Below are 16,486 nucleotides of genomic sequence, written 5' to 3'. Positions count from 1 at the left end.
TATATATTTTACAGCCTATGGCGTCCAGGGTTTGTATGACTCTGCGGTAGTTAGAGGATCAGTTGAGAAACTAGAGGAGAAAGGCGGATGCATTCGAATCATAGCCATATGAACAAGAGGTCATGGGCAAGCAAGGTCATGATGAGGTTACATGACAGGAAGGTTACCAAGCAACGTCAGCAAACTTAGCTAAATAGGCTAATATTCATAATATATTAATATTAATTAACGTATATAATTAAGCCTTCGCCATAGTGTGTGAAATCATCAAAAGAATGCAACGCGGGGCTATTCCTCACTAGTCTGCGTTTCTATTGAAACGATTCACTATGCTTTTCTTAGATTATTATTTTTTTAAATTAAATTATAGCCTATCCTTATTCTAAATCCAATAGCATGAATTGGAATCAAAAACAAAAATGTCTGTTTTACAAACAAGGTAAAATAGATCTAATAAATCTTACCCATCAACCCTAAGTAGCCTAATGATGTCCCACAATTTTCGTTCACACAAGTCGATATATTAATAGGCCTATATTTCATTTATTGTTCGCAAGATTTAACAGGCATGGAAAAAATCATGACGAATTAACATGTGTTTTAATTAGTGCTGTCAACGTTAACGCGTTAACGCATGCGATTAATTTTTGTCTGGTTTAACGTGTTAAAATATTTAACGCAATTAACGCAGCATCCGTCTTTTCTGCCATCCGTTGGCTAGCTTTACATTATATGATCACGCTCTTATTCATTTAAATGCTTTTAAACATTTCAAGCGCGGCAAGACAAAAGAGAAAGCGCTGTATGTGAATGTCTTTATGTGACACACACACACACACACACACACACATAGACAGGGCGCCAGAATCCAGTTCTCTTTCGCGCTTGAACTAACAATAACAATAACAATAACAATAATTTTGTCGATTATCCTCATAAGAGCAGTCTTAAATGATTTATATAAAGTCTAAAATGAACAAAGAGTTGCGAGAGAATGAGGCGCGTGTGAGATCCATAGACAGTATATAAACGGTGAGCTCCGCGTGTGTGTGTGTGTGTGTGTGTCTGCTCTTAAAGGGACAGCAGCCAATAAAGCTTCCTGTCAGTAAAGTTAAAGAACAAAGGGAACAGAGAAAATGACTCACTGCTGTTGACTAAATAACTTTTGTAGCTTTAATAAGGATTAACTATTTAATTTATAGTTTATGCAGTGCAGACTGCATATAACTTTGATAACTTTATTAAATTTCTGTATATTTCCTAACTGTTAAGACAGGAAGGGCACGAATAAATATGACATTTATTATGGGTTTATGTTAGCATTGTTTTAAGTTCACTTAAATTAAAAACTGTTATATTTTTGAAGCCTAATAAATGTGAAAAAAAAAATCAGTAGCTGTATTAATATCAGTAATACTGGCCTTCATTCATAAAAAGATGCCATTAAACAATTATTTAAAATATACTGTCTTTATGTTGTTTCTACATTAATTTGATTAACTGTGAAATTATTACATTATAAAATATATTAAAAACGTACAAAAACATTTCTTTTTTTATTGCGATTAATTGCGATTAATCACAGAAAAAATGTGTGATTAATCTAGTTAAAATTTTTAATCGATTGACAGCACTAGTTTTAATATATTTTTGTAATTTTACTTTTCTCTATATCCACAAATGCAAATATAGCCTATGTAACACCTTCACAGTATTAGCATAAACGAAATATTATAGGCTTAGATAGTCTAAAAATATGTAAAGTCATTAAAAAAAAATGGAACGCCTAATTGACGTTTAGATTGTTATTTGCATATCCTTTTTTCTTTACCATTCTGTGCTTTGTAAATGCTATGCTTTCTTTTTCCGCGTGAGAATTTTTATTTTATTGTCTGAATACGCACAATTTCCCAGTATTTAGTTTTCAAATAAAGTTAATGTGAACAGAGGTCGTCGCCATAGTATGTGTTGTAATAGTAATCAATGTTGTGTAGTGCGCAGCTGCTCCACTGCGCGCGGCAGCTAGGCGACACTCCCTCATTCCGCTACGAGCTGCTGGACCGACTGAAGGATTCACCGGAACTTCAGCCTGTGCGGCTGTCACACTTTTAAATAGGGGTTCGGTCCAATATGGCGGCATACGGATGGAAATACTGATGACAGTCCGAAAGATCGCCTCGATTTGTACGATGGTGAGTTTTTCCTCGCATAAGTGAGTGTTGTCCCGTCCACTGCGTCTAACCTGTGTTTGGATTAGCCTGCTAACAGGGCTAGCTCAACAGCTAACAGATAAACAACCGTGTCATGACATGGCAGCACAGTCACAAAAAGTTTGCACACCTCTCTTTCTGTGGTTATATACGCAGTAGAAGTTTGGAGACGCCGTTAAACGGACTTTTAAGCATTTTTTTGTCCGATAATTTGATATTCTGCTCAAGAGTTATATGTGTAGCCTAGCGTATTAGCGTGCGATAATGTCCATGTTTGATTTGACGGGCGGCTCAACTTTATTTACCATCAGATAATATCAGTCATGTGGACGCTTTCTATATGTGTACAAGCGTTTTGTAAAGAGGTGAGGTCATTCATGAGACTACAGTTCCTGCTGCTGCTGCTGTTGTTGTTGTGTTGTAACATTATCTGAAGGACACAACTGAAAGCTGATTCAATGAACTCAATGTCTTTGTAGTAGTACTGAAAGGGTTCTCTTAAACTGTTACACGAGAAAGTGAGTATACAGACAGTAACTTACAACGAATATTACAATTTAGGATTTGCAATGCTGTGTACACAATATTGTTATAAATTAAAATGTTATTCATGTGGGAGGCTATCTACTGGGGGTTCTGTTATAAAAACAGATTAGTCCATATAAATCAATAATTGCTTTAAATAGCAGATATTTATGTGGCAACTTCCTTATTTTACAGCAGTTGCTGATAATCAGTTATTGAGATAAGACACATAGATTTGCTTCTTGTTGATTTAGGGTGCCAGTATGTATGAGTCATGTAAAAACTGCTGTACATAAATTTAGTGAAATATATTTGGCTTAGGATCAAGGTAAGCATACAACTACATAGGTAATCTTTATGAAAACGCAACTACATAAGTCGTGATGAATCAGATCCTCCCAGAAACGGCATACTTCAAAGAATGATTTAAAAGCATTTTTTTTATTATTAATAAATGATTAATAATATATCAAAATAATCAAACTAAAATGCTAAAAAAGACACAAAATCAAGATGTAAACATGCCACCCCCCATAAATGGCCCATACTCTATACTCCCAGTGTCTGTTAATAAAAAAGTTTGATAACAAGAGGCTTTAACAGCAGAAATATCTCAGACTATATGGAGAGAAGGGCGTCTTCGAATAACGAGTCGAACAATGGGGGTCTTCGAGTCAAAAAGGTTGAGAACCACTGATCTAGGCCTTATAACATCTGAGAACTCATTCATTACACCTCAGATACTGACAGCACTTAAAGCTCTGCCTTGAAGTTCTCCCCTGGTGAGACAGAGTGGGTTCACTTGCCCAGAAAGTGCATCCTGTTCATGCCAAGCCTGCATCACAATCCACAAACAGGATGTTCCTGTTAGTCCTGAATAGGTGCAGGGTGTTCCTGGTCACTTGTAGTATTGAGACCCCCATGAGCAAATTACCAAGATAACCATTGTGGCTTTTCTCGGTAGGGCGCCAATGCCTCTGCTTTGGAAAAGGAGATTGGACCGGAACAGTTCCCTGTTAATGAACACTACTTTGGACTGGTAAATGTAAGTTCACATGGTTGTCTTTGTCCGTGAGTGTTGCTATAAATAGAAGATGACTTTGCCATATTACTTTTACATTGTGAAGCACTTTGGATGTTTTTGTGTAATGTGATTGATTGTGCCATTCCTTAATGGCAGATTTGGCAAGCGTGTATTAAAGGCAGCAAAATAAAATAATATATTTTAGCAAACTATGTATCCAACTCAAGTCACATTTATTTATTGATTGTTTTAAAGCAGCTTTACAATAAAAAAAAAACAGGAAAATAATTGGTAATGTTGTCAAATTGATCAATTGCGAAAAACAAATTCAGTTTAAGTTGTAAAGCAGTTCTACAGAAGATAATAGTGTCATTATTCAGCTCAGTTTAGTTCAATGTTATTTCAATTCAGTTCAAGAACCGTGTCAATGTTCCAATGTTAGTGTCATCATTATCCAGCTCAGTTCAGTTCAAATTTTGTTCCAGCACTGGTTTGCATTAATTCTCAGAGACATTAAAGGGATACTCCACTTTTTTTGGAAATAGGCTCATCAAGAAACTTTGCTGCCATACCATGAGTCCAGCAGGCGTAATGATATGACGCAGCGCCTGAAAATAGGTCTAATAGGTTAGATAAATTTAGTCCCGGACACGTTGGGAGTTACCGAGGTGGGGACTATTTTCAGGCGCTGCGTAATATCATTACGCCTGCTGGACTCATGGTATGGCAGCAAAGTTTCTTGATTATTACGCAGGAATGAGAGTATAGTTCCTAGCCATATCAGCCTAGAAAATCGCAACTTTACATTTTCCGTCAGTCTTAGTACACGATGTAACTACAGAAGAGTCAAGTTTTAAATAGGAAAAATATCGAAACTCTTTGGTCATTTTTTTTTGAGAGAGATGCTAATGGTCTTGTCCGATTCAATGATCTATGCTAAGCTATGCTAAAAGTGGTACCGCCAGACCCGGAGATCGGCTGAATGGATTCGAAAACGGTAAAACTCAACTGTTTAACTCTGGGGGAGTTGTAAAATGAGCCTATTTCCAAAAAAAGTGGAGTATCCCTTTAATAGGAGATTTAACAATTCTATGTGCATGTATGTCATCACATGTCCTTCATCACTCTTTGATTTGTTCTTTGTCCAATCACAATCTGGTCGCTCAGTTTGGCAACACCTGCTACTGTAACTCAGTGCTGCAGGCACTGTACTTCTGCCGGCCCTTCCGGGAGAAAGTGCTGGCCTATAAGATCCAGCCGCGACGTAAAGAGAACCTGCTCACCTGCCTGGCTGACCTGTTCAACAGCATTGCAACTCAGAAGAAGAAAGTGGGAGTCATTCCACCAAAGAAGTTCATCTCCAGACTGAGGAAGGAAAACGGTGAGAAAAGATCATGGGTCCTACAGTACGGGATGTGACTGACTGTCAAGAGAGGGCTTGTTGATGAGGGATAGTGGTGAATGTTATTCAGATGCCCGGAGATCTTTGAAATGATATGGAAAGATGTTGCTATACAGATATAGTATGCATGGCGCGATAGTTTGTAAACGTTTTGAATGTAGACATAGATACCAAGATCCAAGATATTGTCTAGATACACTACCGTGGGGCCAGTAAGTAAAAAAGAATGCCAAGATTAAGCTATACACCTGATTAGCTATGCAGGAAACACTGTGTATGTATTGAAATGCACTGCTATTAAATGATTGAATCACTGTTTATATAATAGACTCGCAGCTACTTAATGTTATCAACACTTTCTTCTACTCTCCCTACAGAGCTGTTTGACAACTACATGCAGCAAGATGCACACGAATTCCTCAACTACTTGCTCAACACCATTGCAGACCTGCTACAGGAGGAGAAAAGCCAGGAGAGACAGCAGAATGGAAAGGTAGTACAGAATGGTGGGAGTGGAGGAGGTGGAAGCGGTAGCAGCACAGGAGAGGGTGAAGCGGAGGAAAAGATCCAGCAGACCTGGGTGCACGAGATCTTCCAAGGCACACTGACCAATGAGACACGGTGCCTGAACTGTGAAGCGGTGAGTCAGAGGAGGTGGAGTGAGTCATAAACACTCTAAAGTGAGTTATTGTGACCATGTTATTGGCTCTTTGGCTTTGACTAATCAGGATCTAGGACAGGGTTCCTCAAACTCGGTCCTGGAGGGCCATTGTCCTGCACAGTTTAGCTCCAACCCTGATCAAACACACCTAGCTGTGAGTTTCTAGTGATCCTGAAGACATTGATTAGCTTGCTCAGGTGTGTTTGATCAGTGTTGGAGCTTAACTCTGCAGGACAGCGGCCCTCCAGGACTGAGTTTTAGGAACCCTGATCTAGGAGATTGTATGGATGTGACGGGAGAACAGTTTTCAACAGTGTGTTACGGCAAAAAAAAAGAAGTCTGTTAAATGTTTCGATTGTGGAATATGTAGAAGAGACGGCAAAATTTAATCATCTAATGTAAAAATAGTCACTGCATAGTCTTTAGCGTATTATTAATAATCTGATTATTATTTAAGATACAGTTAAGAGCAGTGAGTGATTCCCTCTTTTCTTTTATTGTTTAATTAACATTAATGACACAGCCAGCAGCAGGTTTATTATATTAAGACCCAATGCATGGATCTAATATAATGTTACACATCAGATTCCCCCCCCCCCCCCAACGTTAAAAAAAGAGCAATAAGGCGCTAAAGAGAACTAAAAATGGGATTGCATGCTGTTTGAGTCTTTCTGTGCGTGCGCTTCTGGTGTGTGGCAGTTTAGAGATATTTTCCTTGGCTTATTGTACTTAATAACTCTGTTTAACATCAAGCATGTCCCGCACTTTATTTCCTTATTCATGCATGGTCTTTTTTGACATGCTCAACTTTTTTTATTAATATAGTCTATAATAAGAGTACTCTTATTATAGACTATATTAATAAAAAAAAGTTGAGTATGTCAAAAAGACCATGCATGAATAAGGAAATAAAGTGCGGGACATGCTTGATGATTGTAAATAAAACAGAACATTAAAATGTATGATGGGCCTATTTAATTACATTTTTTAAAATAGATTATTTTCGTTTTTATGCATCAATGCAGAATCGTTCACATCAGCATCGCGATGCATCTAATGATTGATGATGATTTTTCTGATTAAAAATTGTGATTGCAATTTAAAAAAAGCTAGATTGTAAGGCTGCACAATTTTTCCCCAAATTGTGTGATTTTTATATATTAATATGACTATAGATTATTATTACTATTATTATAATTATAAAATTAAATAATAAATAGAATATTAAACAATACAAATTATTACTGTTGTAATATTTAAAAAAAATTTAATGAAATAAAAAAAATAATCATTTTATTTTGCAGTACATCTGTAAAATTACACTTATACTTATGGCAGTCTTTCAAGTGTTAAACCATCAAGCTCTTATTTTAGCGGAAAACTGCAGGGACCTGAAAACTGTTGGTTTAAAAGCACCATCATAGCAAGTTTGGGAAGAGATGGTTGGTGCATGCTACATTCCCAAATGCATGTTAGACACCAAAAACCAAAAACTTCAGATCATGAGCTGCTCATATGTGAAAGGACACAGTGCCGCATTTCACTCTGAAACACACGCATCAAGCCATATCGCGATTTCTGTTTTATTTTCGTTTAATTGTGCAGCCTAAACTTAAGATCTAGTAGACTTGTAAGGTGACTAGTATTTCATTTGATGATTCATTTGCTGAGCTGATGCGGTTTCCACGGCATGCTACTATTGATAGTCCTTGTGATATTACATCATTAAAGTGTGTAGACTCAATGATGTAATATCACACAGAGGCTGACTAAAAGGGTCTAGGGTGGCATTTGGGACAGGGCTTGGCTGTATTTGAGAACAAAATGTATTATGTAAAGCCCCCTTAGAAACACATCAGTCTAATTATCCAGGACTTCCACAACCAACTAGTTATTCAGACAAGCCACTGACTAGCTGATTATGCAGTAATCAGTCTTGCACATCCAAGTATGCAGTCTTGCACATCCAAGTTGAGATATGAAATCTATGTGTGTGCTGAAAATCCAGCTGCAACAACAAGACAACAGAAGTACAAATTATAACAAGTACATTTATATTGTATGATGGGTAATCCTGTTCTCTAATGCTCCAGGTGAGCAGTAAAGACGAAGACTTCCTAGACCTCTCAGTGGACGTGGAGCAGAATACCTCCATCACACACTGTCTTAGGTAAAGCTACAAACCTCAAACGTCACGGACCAGTTGGTGCAAGTTCTTTGTTAAATGTTCATGAATGTGGAAGAATAACTTGTTGTCTCTGCGTTGACAGGGGTTTCAGCAACACAGAGACCTTATGTAGTGAATACAAGTACTACTGTGAGCAATGCAGAAGTAAACAGGAGGCTCAGAAAAGGTTTGTAGTTGCAATAAACTGGCATGGCTGAAATCACTCTTGTCCCTGAGATGCATTTGCTGTGATATTCACATCCACCAATGTAATCCTGATGCTACCACCCCTGTCTATTCAGTATGTTCTTCCTCCCTGAATGCATCTTTTATCAGCATTAGGGCCAGATTTACTAAACAGAGCAAATTAGAGTGAGAGCGCAATTCCAAAAAAGCTCCAAAAAGGAGTGGAGAGTTCGGCGTGTGATCTACTAACGACACGCAAATTAAAGACAGATGCAGTCGGATCATTTCCATAGTGACCAAAGCAATCTACCAAGAGCTGCACAAATCAGTGTCTGATTTAAGATTGGCTTTTTTGTGCGTTAAATAATTGAGCAAATACCAGAAAATTGACTAGCGCAAACCTTAGTAAATCATCTTGCATGATTCATTTAAATACTCTCCTCCCATACATTTTACATCTGAAAGGGAAACTCCTACAAATGCATTGCAATAAGGTCAGCCGCAAAAATAACCCTGTCCACGCCTTTTCAGTGCTGATTCTCTCCTTTTCCTTACAGGATGCGGGTGAAGAAATTACCCATGATCCTTGCCCTGCACTTAAAGCGCTTTAAGTATATGGACCAGCTTCATCGCTATACCAAGCTCTCCTATCGTGTAGTCTTCCCTCTGGAGCTGAGGCTCTTTAACACTTCTGGTGATGCTACCAACCCCGAACGATTGTACGACCTGGTGGCTGTAGTGGTGCACTGTGGGAGGTAGGTTTCGGATGTCACAGTCAATTTAACCAGTCACTCAGTACGTTTACATGAACAACAATATTCCGGCATTAAGCCGATTAAGACAATACTCTGATAAAGAAACTACCATGTAAACAGGGATTTCTGATTACCTTAATCTGGCTCAAGTCATACTCGAAGTTAACACCGCATTTTGCGACAGGACACACACGGCAGTGGTCAACCATTTGACAGCAAACAAGAGAGCATGGCTTCAGAATTTGTATCCGCCCTCATCTAATTTGCATGTATAGCATGTAGTAATTAACTGCACTTGAAGCTTTCGGAAAATTAAAAATGAAACACCCAAAACTGTATATGGTACCATAACAAAGACTATTCAAGTATGTTGAAAATTTTAATTCTGGAAGAAACGTCAGACGGCGTGGCATGGGATTGTAATGACGCATGCCTTTAATCAATCTATGTAGTATGTTCTATAACATGTAAACCAGGAACATGAAAGCAAGATTCTAAAAGCAACTCATTCAAACACCTTAATCAGAATATTGTCTTATTCAGAATAAGGTCAATAATTAGATTACTGCTGTCCATGTAAACGTAGTCAATGTTTGTCATCTTGATTGAGGATTTCATATTAACTTAAAGGTCCCATTGCATGAAAATGTCACTTTATGAGGTTTTTTTAACCTTAATATGAGTTTCCCTAGCCTGCCTACGGTCCCCCAGTGGCTAGACGTTTTGATGGGTGTAAACCAAGCCCTGGGTATTTTTGAGAAAATGAAAGCTCAGACGGGCGAATCTAGAAATCTTCCCCTTATGTCGTCATAAGGGGAAAGGTTACCTCCCCTTTCTCTTCTTTGTCCGCAAAGAGAATTAGGCCCGCCCAGGAGAAAATGAGCTGCGCGAGCGCGATATTGGTTTTTCCTCAAGAAACATCATGGCTTGCAAACGAGCGAAGCATGGCAGTTGCTCAGTGTTTGGATGTACAAATGAACACAAAAGTATTTTTTTAGTTCCTTCATCCGAGCCTCTGAAGAACCAGTGGGTTATGTGAATTTCTGATGTGTAATTGTTCAAGTTCAGACAGATAATCTTTCTCTCAAAGTCGTTCAATACTGTTTATGCATCAGTAAATCAAGCCAGTGACTAAACGATGAACTTCAATTTCATATGCAAGCATGTCAGCCAATCACAGCAGTGGGCGTTTACACTGAAGTCTCACAGCAGACACGCCCCTTCAAACAGAGTGTTCAAATCAGAGGCTAAAATCAGGCTAGGAAATATGCCTTTTATTTCTAAATTATAACAACTTTTGATCTAAAAAACATACTAACATTATAAGGGCACCCCAGGAAACATTCTAAAATAATAAAATAATCCATGCAGTGGGACCTTTAAGAGCACAGCATGTTGTTTAAAGGTGCACTGTGTAATCTTTAGCGCCATCTAGTGGTGAGGTTGCAAGTTGCAACCAACAGAAGTTATGGTGGCCGACAGGAAAAGACGTCGTTGTCTGAGACAGCAGAGAGTAGTCAGTTAAGCAATGAGGTTTCTTTACAAAGATAAATGAAGAAATTAGGTTTACTTAATTACTCAATAAACCGATATGTTATTGCGAATATTATTGTTACTTGTTCATCATTGTGTCAGTGTTTTATTCGCTGACTTTAGCTTCTTTGCACGAAGAACAACATAGTGACGAAACGCATTTGTCCGTTTAGGGCTCCTGTAGAAACATGTCGGCGCATTTCAATGTAAGGGGACCCGCGATGTATGTAGATAGAAATGGCTCATTCTAAGGTAATAAAAACATAACTGTTCTATACAGAAAATATGTTTTGCAAAATAATTTTGATTCTAAAATTGCTAGAAAATCAAAGCAATATGTCTAACCAAGTTGTGTTCCAAATTTAAGTTGATATCACAGAAATTGAAAATTGGAAAAGTTGCTACTTCTGTTGCATCATGACTTTGGCTCACTTACTAAACAGAAAAATTCTGGTCTTTCACTTAACCAGTAACTGTCTCCCCCCTTTTTGAGCATAGATCTGGACTTAAATGGATGTAACTCATTAAAGCTTAAATACAGACGTAGGGTGGGCCTGTTTTTAAAGAAGAGACTCAGCAGATTATTGCAGAAGTGAAAGTTCAAGGGATAGTTTGCCCAAAAAATGAAAATCCTGTCATTTACTCACCCTCAAGTTCTTCCAAATCTGTATAAATTTCTTGCTTCTGCTGAAAACAAAAGAAGATATTTTAATCAAACAGTTGATGGGCCCCATTGACTTCCACATTATAAAGAAAAACAAAATACTATGGAAGTCAAAATAGGGCCCATTATTATTTGATTACCCATATTCTTCAAAATATCATCTTTTTTGTTCATGAAAAGAAATAAATTCATACATCATACAGTAAGAACTGGAAGAATGACAGAATTTTTATTTTGGGTGAACTATACATTTGAGTTTGAGTTTACTATAAGGCAAATGTACTGAACTTAAAAAAAAAATTGTTTTTCTATACAGAGAATATGTTTTACAAAATAATTTGGATTCTAAAATTGCTAGAAAATCAAAGCAATATGTCTAACCAAGTTGTGTTCCAAATTTAAGTTGATTATCACAGAAATTGAGGCATTGAACTAAAAGGTTTTTAAGCATCTTTTCCATGGTAATGCAATGTCAAAAAAAAAAAGAAGCACACCAAGTGTCCGCTACTGGAACACTGACAGTTAACAGGCTAACATTTTTAAATGGTCAAATAGCTTTTTTGCCAAGGGTCATATATATATATATATATTCTTCATTGTTAATCATGTCTTTTTGGTATGCTTTCTTTTTTGTAGCGGGCCAAATCGAGGTCATTATATCACTATAGTGAAGAGTCACGGCTTCTGGCTTCTGTTTGATGATGACATTGTAGAGGTAAGTCGATGTATAATTGTTGCTCTAGTTAAATTAATAATGTAATAATCTGGGTTAACTAATCTGTAACATACTGTCAGTATCCAGATAGACTTTTTCCTTATTTTTGCTCAAAATAAAATACATGCATTCCTTTACTGAATAATACAGTTGCCCCATAGACTTCCAATGTATGTGCACATTTATTCTTTGTTTTCCGAGTAAGTGATAGAGCTTAGGTTGCATTTACCCTAGAATAGTCCTTTTGTTTCATTGTTTAAGAAGGGAACAAAGAAAGTAGAAGTATCTATAAAAAAAAACCCACCCAAGACCTTGACGCATCAGTTTCAGTTCAGCAAGCTTGATTGTTTCTTCTTCCAACTGTCATTGCAGTATGTTCATTTCCACATTTAGATTGTGCTCTCTAGCGAGAATTGTATGATTGCAGCTCGAGGTATCTGGATGTCTAGCGCTGCACAGTAGCACATCTATTACCCCCCCCTGTCAGGTGATGTGCAGCTGCTGTTTATGCCTCACCAAGTGCTTGTCTGGAGTTGTCCTCACATTGACCCAAATACTTTGGAGTTCTCTGAATGATGGAAACTCTTGCATTAATGAGACCAAGACTCTTTCATTCATTTGGCAAGTTTCACTTGATGCTTAAAACATTTGACTAATCTTGATATGGAATGGAAGTTTATTGGAAGTCTTTTTGTTAAGAAGAGCAATTTTTGTTGAAACACGGAGCCAATACCATATTTTCCATTACATCCTTGTGACATTACTTATTTAGGTTACTTGTTTAGGTTTGTTCTACACTACTGGCTTAAAATGTAGCTTGACTCAACACTGAGACAGATTTTCCACCACCAGCAGCATGCACATTTATACTATAAATCAATTTGGTTTTAAAACACAGATGTGATATCTGCTCTGCTACACGGTAACCCAGACAAATATTTACTCACATGTTGTGAACACAAACTCTCAGGTGCTTCTCAGAACATGAAGTGGTTGTTGTACCATAATTTTTTTTTTTGAAAAACCAAGCACACAGTGGTGTTGTAAGTCTCTGGATGTTAAATGGAGGCAGAGTTTTTTCATTATCCCATGTCTTCCCAATTGCACATCTGTAATGAGAGATATGAAAGCTTTCTGGAGTGGGACACTTTCAGTTAAAACGTGATGCAGATCCTTCAGAAGTCACTTAAAGGTGAATCAGTGTCATTTCGGCGCTTCTCTCAGTTTATTTCTTGATCCAGTGTTGTTTTCTTCGACCCTAATGTGATCTTGCAGTTATGTTCCGTGTTATTAGTTGTGCAGGTATCACATGCTTCACCTTTAAAAGGATGTCGTCCCAAACCTGTATGGCTTTCTTTCCTCTGTAAAACACAAAAGATATTTTTGGAATTTTATTGAATAGGCAAAACATCTTGACAGAAATTGACAGAATATCCATTTTTGTTTGAAATATCCCTTTTGCTCATGTTGCTCAAATCAATAAAACTTTTGTTCTTTGAAGACGTTTTTAATGAAACCTGCGAGATTTCCGTCCCACTTCAAAAAGTTTATAAAGTGTATGTAAACGTAATCCATATATGAATCAAGCAGGTTAATTACAGTCTGAAGAGACCCTATCACTTTATATGATGAACAGAGCACATCAAATATGGTAAACAGAAGCTCAAACAAGCTTGTTTTCATGCGTCAAGCACGGTTTTAAAGTCGGCAATTAGCACACCATATTAAGCATGTTTTCCTTTGTATCCAGTAATCCTCTTTTTTTTGTCCCCACAGAAAATAGATGCTCAAGCGATTGAGGAATTCTATGGTCTAACATCGGACATCTCCAAAAACTCAGAGTCAGGGTATATACTCTTCTATCAGTCTAGAGACTGAGCCAGCGGGAGTGACTGACGGAATGGAAGGATGTGATTTGTGAGAGACCGGATGAGGCAGATAGTGGGCTTGGGCTTTGTTGACACAGCTTGGCCCTCTGCTCCATCCCCTCTCAGTCAAGTACCTTTTCATTCAGGCTTATCAGTGGAGCTTTGCACTGGAGCATCAATCGGGCCCCAGACAGGAGCAGTTGATGCCAGGGTGACCTGGACACAGCACAGTCATCACCAGGCAGAAGTAATCGCCGTCTGGTTCGCTGTCGTCTCACTCGCCTGCTTGGTGTTGCTCGGCACACACAAAAACGCACATATAAACATGTGAAAGAGCATCTTGATGGCCTGAGAATGGACACTGTACAAACTTTTTTTTTTTTTCTTCCACCACACACATTAAGTAGTTTCATTTAAGATAATCTGGTTCACTTCTCTGCACATCACATTCATCATCGCTGGGTTACGTGTCATGATCTGTTTGGCTCCAGAAAGCCGCACAACGTTCTTCACCCTCAGATCAAACATGACGCATCATCCAACATCCATGTCAACCAGCTAGTTATAAATGTGTTGTTTGCAGAGCCAGAAACTCATGTCGTCATTAGAGTAGAGCTGCTCAACCTGAATGAAAAAACCTAACGGGGCTTAAATTAGCATGAAGGGTTAGGTTTTTATTTTTTATATTTAAGAACTTCACAGTTGATTTCATAGAGGGCTTATTGTAATGCAGGCCTGTGGATTGATGGGAGCTCTACTCTGTTAAGCAGAGATTGTGGATACCAGAGAAGTGTGTGTATAAAGGATGTAGCTTGGCTTAAGAATGTTCTTTCAGTATTCAGTGAATGTAAAACATTCTGCCAGTTCTTGTGCACTGCAATGTGAGTGTACAGCTTGATTATGTCATATAGTGCGCACTTAATAGTGCTCTAACTTGAGTTTCACAGATGGAGGTAGAAATCAGGGCTTTTTATTATTCTGAGTAGAAGTTGAAGCTCATAAATGCCTGTCGCATTCAAACCAAAAGCTGCACACGTTTCCAGTCATGTTTCATTAACACTGTGGCACTGTGAGATTGTCTGAAATGAATGTGGATTGGCCTCATTCAGTTTAGCCATTAAACAGTAGAAATGTTGGGTAATTCAAACATAATGACTCTGCACTCCATCATAAAGTCTTCTGATTCATTAGGCCGATTGAATTGGCTGCATCTATTGTGTTTAATCTCAGTAACACTTATCTAGATCTCTCGTCTCCTCTGCCCTCTTAATTAATAACATATTAACTGAATATAGACCTAGAAGGGAAGTGAAGTTGAAGTACAGTTTTAGGTCTGTGAATGTCAGGTTTAAGCGGCGACTTAGCCTGCGTGGCTCTGTCTGGAATAGTTAGATTGGTTAAGGATTGTTTCTTTTTTGTGGACGTTGCTCAGCCTGGAGGATGAGTTACTTCTCCCAGTTGGCTCACAGTTAGTAAATATTTACAAGACAATTAGTCAAGCTTTATAGGCAAAAATAAGCACACCCAGCGAGATTAGGTATATGAGCCTACATCTTGTAAGGCGTAAAGTATGTACAAGCGAGGTACCGCAGTCAAATATTCCAGGTTTGCTAAGGTTTCTTGAAAGAGTTTCGAACACACAATTGCCTAGCTTGTTGTCTTGTTGTTAAAGTAGATGGTATAAGAATGAAAAGGTGTTTTCTTTTTCTTTTTCTTTTTTCATTTCAGGTTTCCTATGTAAACTACACTGGTTTTATTTGATTGTTGGTTTGACAAATCTGCTTTAATCTGTGAGGGGTCATAACTGACACTGCTGCTGATTATTATTCCATTCATCCTGTAAAGTCTACTTGGTATCAATGCATGCATGGTATAACAACTCTTAACATTGTTATGAAGCATGTTAAAAGGTCATTTAAACAAGACATCACAATGTCTGTAAAGAGGTTTAAGCTTCTTGCTTGTCAGTTAACCTACTGGCATTGCGTGTTTTAAGTAGACCGAACTATATGTTAAAATAGACTGACATATGGTGCCATTTCATGTAAATCACACACTCACACAGGGTATGTAAGAGTGTTTGTAGATGTCATCATCACATTTGAATGAAGGCGTCTCCAAGCTGAGTTAACTGGATATTTTTTTATTTTTTTTTAATTGACTTGTGATTTTGTAGTTACAGGGGAAGGAATGTTTATTTTATTTCTGCTCTTTTATATCATATAAGTTTATTTATGTGTAATTATAAATGTTATATTAACTTTTCTTTGACATTTCCATTTTTATACATTTGCTAATTAGTCCTTTATTTGGACACCAGGACTGTTGTATGTTATGTGGAGAGATGGTTGAAGCAAAAATGTAAGGGTGATAATGTTGGAATTATCAAATTAATGCTGCGAGCTCGAGGAATTGTTACTAGTCATAGAAACCGTTAATGCACTGATCACAGTAACAGCAACCTGATGAGTGTTGGCATTAGCAGACAGACATCAACTACATTAAAACATGAGACAAAACAATCTAATGCTACATCATGCTAGCATTAGTTGTTTCATTCCGCCTCTTCCCATAACATTGTAATAATGTGTTTATTCCATACTGGGTTTGAAAAAAGTGCACTTTCGATAAAGCAATGTATATATATGAAAAAAGTAAACCAGCTGAATAATCTGGTTTTTGAGTGGAGTGGACAGTGTGGATGAAAGACGGGACTGGATCACCTTGTCCCAAATAAAAACAAACAAAAACACACCAACCACCTCAAGGAGGTTCA

At 37.6% G+C, this 16,486-nt stretch overlaps 1 protein-coding gene across 1 annotated transcript; it reads left to right on the top strand.

The window, feature by feature from the left end:
• Nucleotides 1-1,958: 1,958 nt before the first annotated feature.
• On the top strand, nt 1,959-16,486 carry usp12b (ubiquitin specific peptidase 12b). Its single transcript, XM_084404100.1, has 9 exons — nt 1,959-2,192; nt 3,700-3,780; nt 4,927-5,140; nt 5,539-5,801; nt 7,916-7,992; nt 8,093-8,176; nt 8,733-8,930; nt 11,764-11,842; nt 13,619-16,486. Exons 1-9 carry the CDS (start codon nt 2,145-2,147, stop codon nt 13,718-13,720), a joined length of 1,146 nt encoding a protein of 381 aa, XP_084260226.1. The 5' UTR covers nt 1,959-2,144; the 3' UTR covers nt 13,721-16,486.

This window comes from Rutilus rutilus (assembly GCF_951802725.1).
Source record: "Rutilus rutilus genome assembly, chromosome: 3".
Classification (NCBI taxonomy): Eukaryota; Metazoa; Chordata; class Actinopteri; order Cypriniformes; family Leuciscidae; genus Rutilus; species Rutilus rutilus.
Note: the sequence above shows the minus strand (reverse complement) of the source record. Positions and strands in the feature narration are given on the sequence as shown.

Excerpts from the sequence above, each read along its gene's own strand:
- usp12b (XM_084404100.1), top strand. The coding sequence starts at position 2,145 with ATGGAAATACTGATGACAGTCCGAAAGATCGCCTCGATTTGTACGATG. Across the intron at positions 3,781-4,926 it reads ACTACTTTGGACTGGTAAAT|TTTGGCAACACCTGCTACTG; the intron begins GTAAGTTCACAT and ends CTGGTCGCTCAG. Across the intron at positions 11,843-13,618 it reads TTGATGATGACATTGTAGAG|AAAATAGATGCTCAAGCGAT; the intron begins GTAAGTCGATGT and ends TTGTCCCCACAG.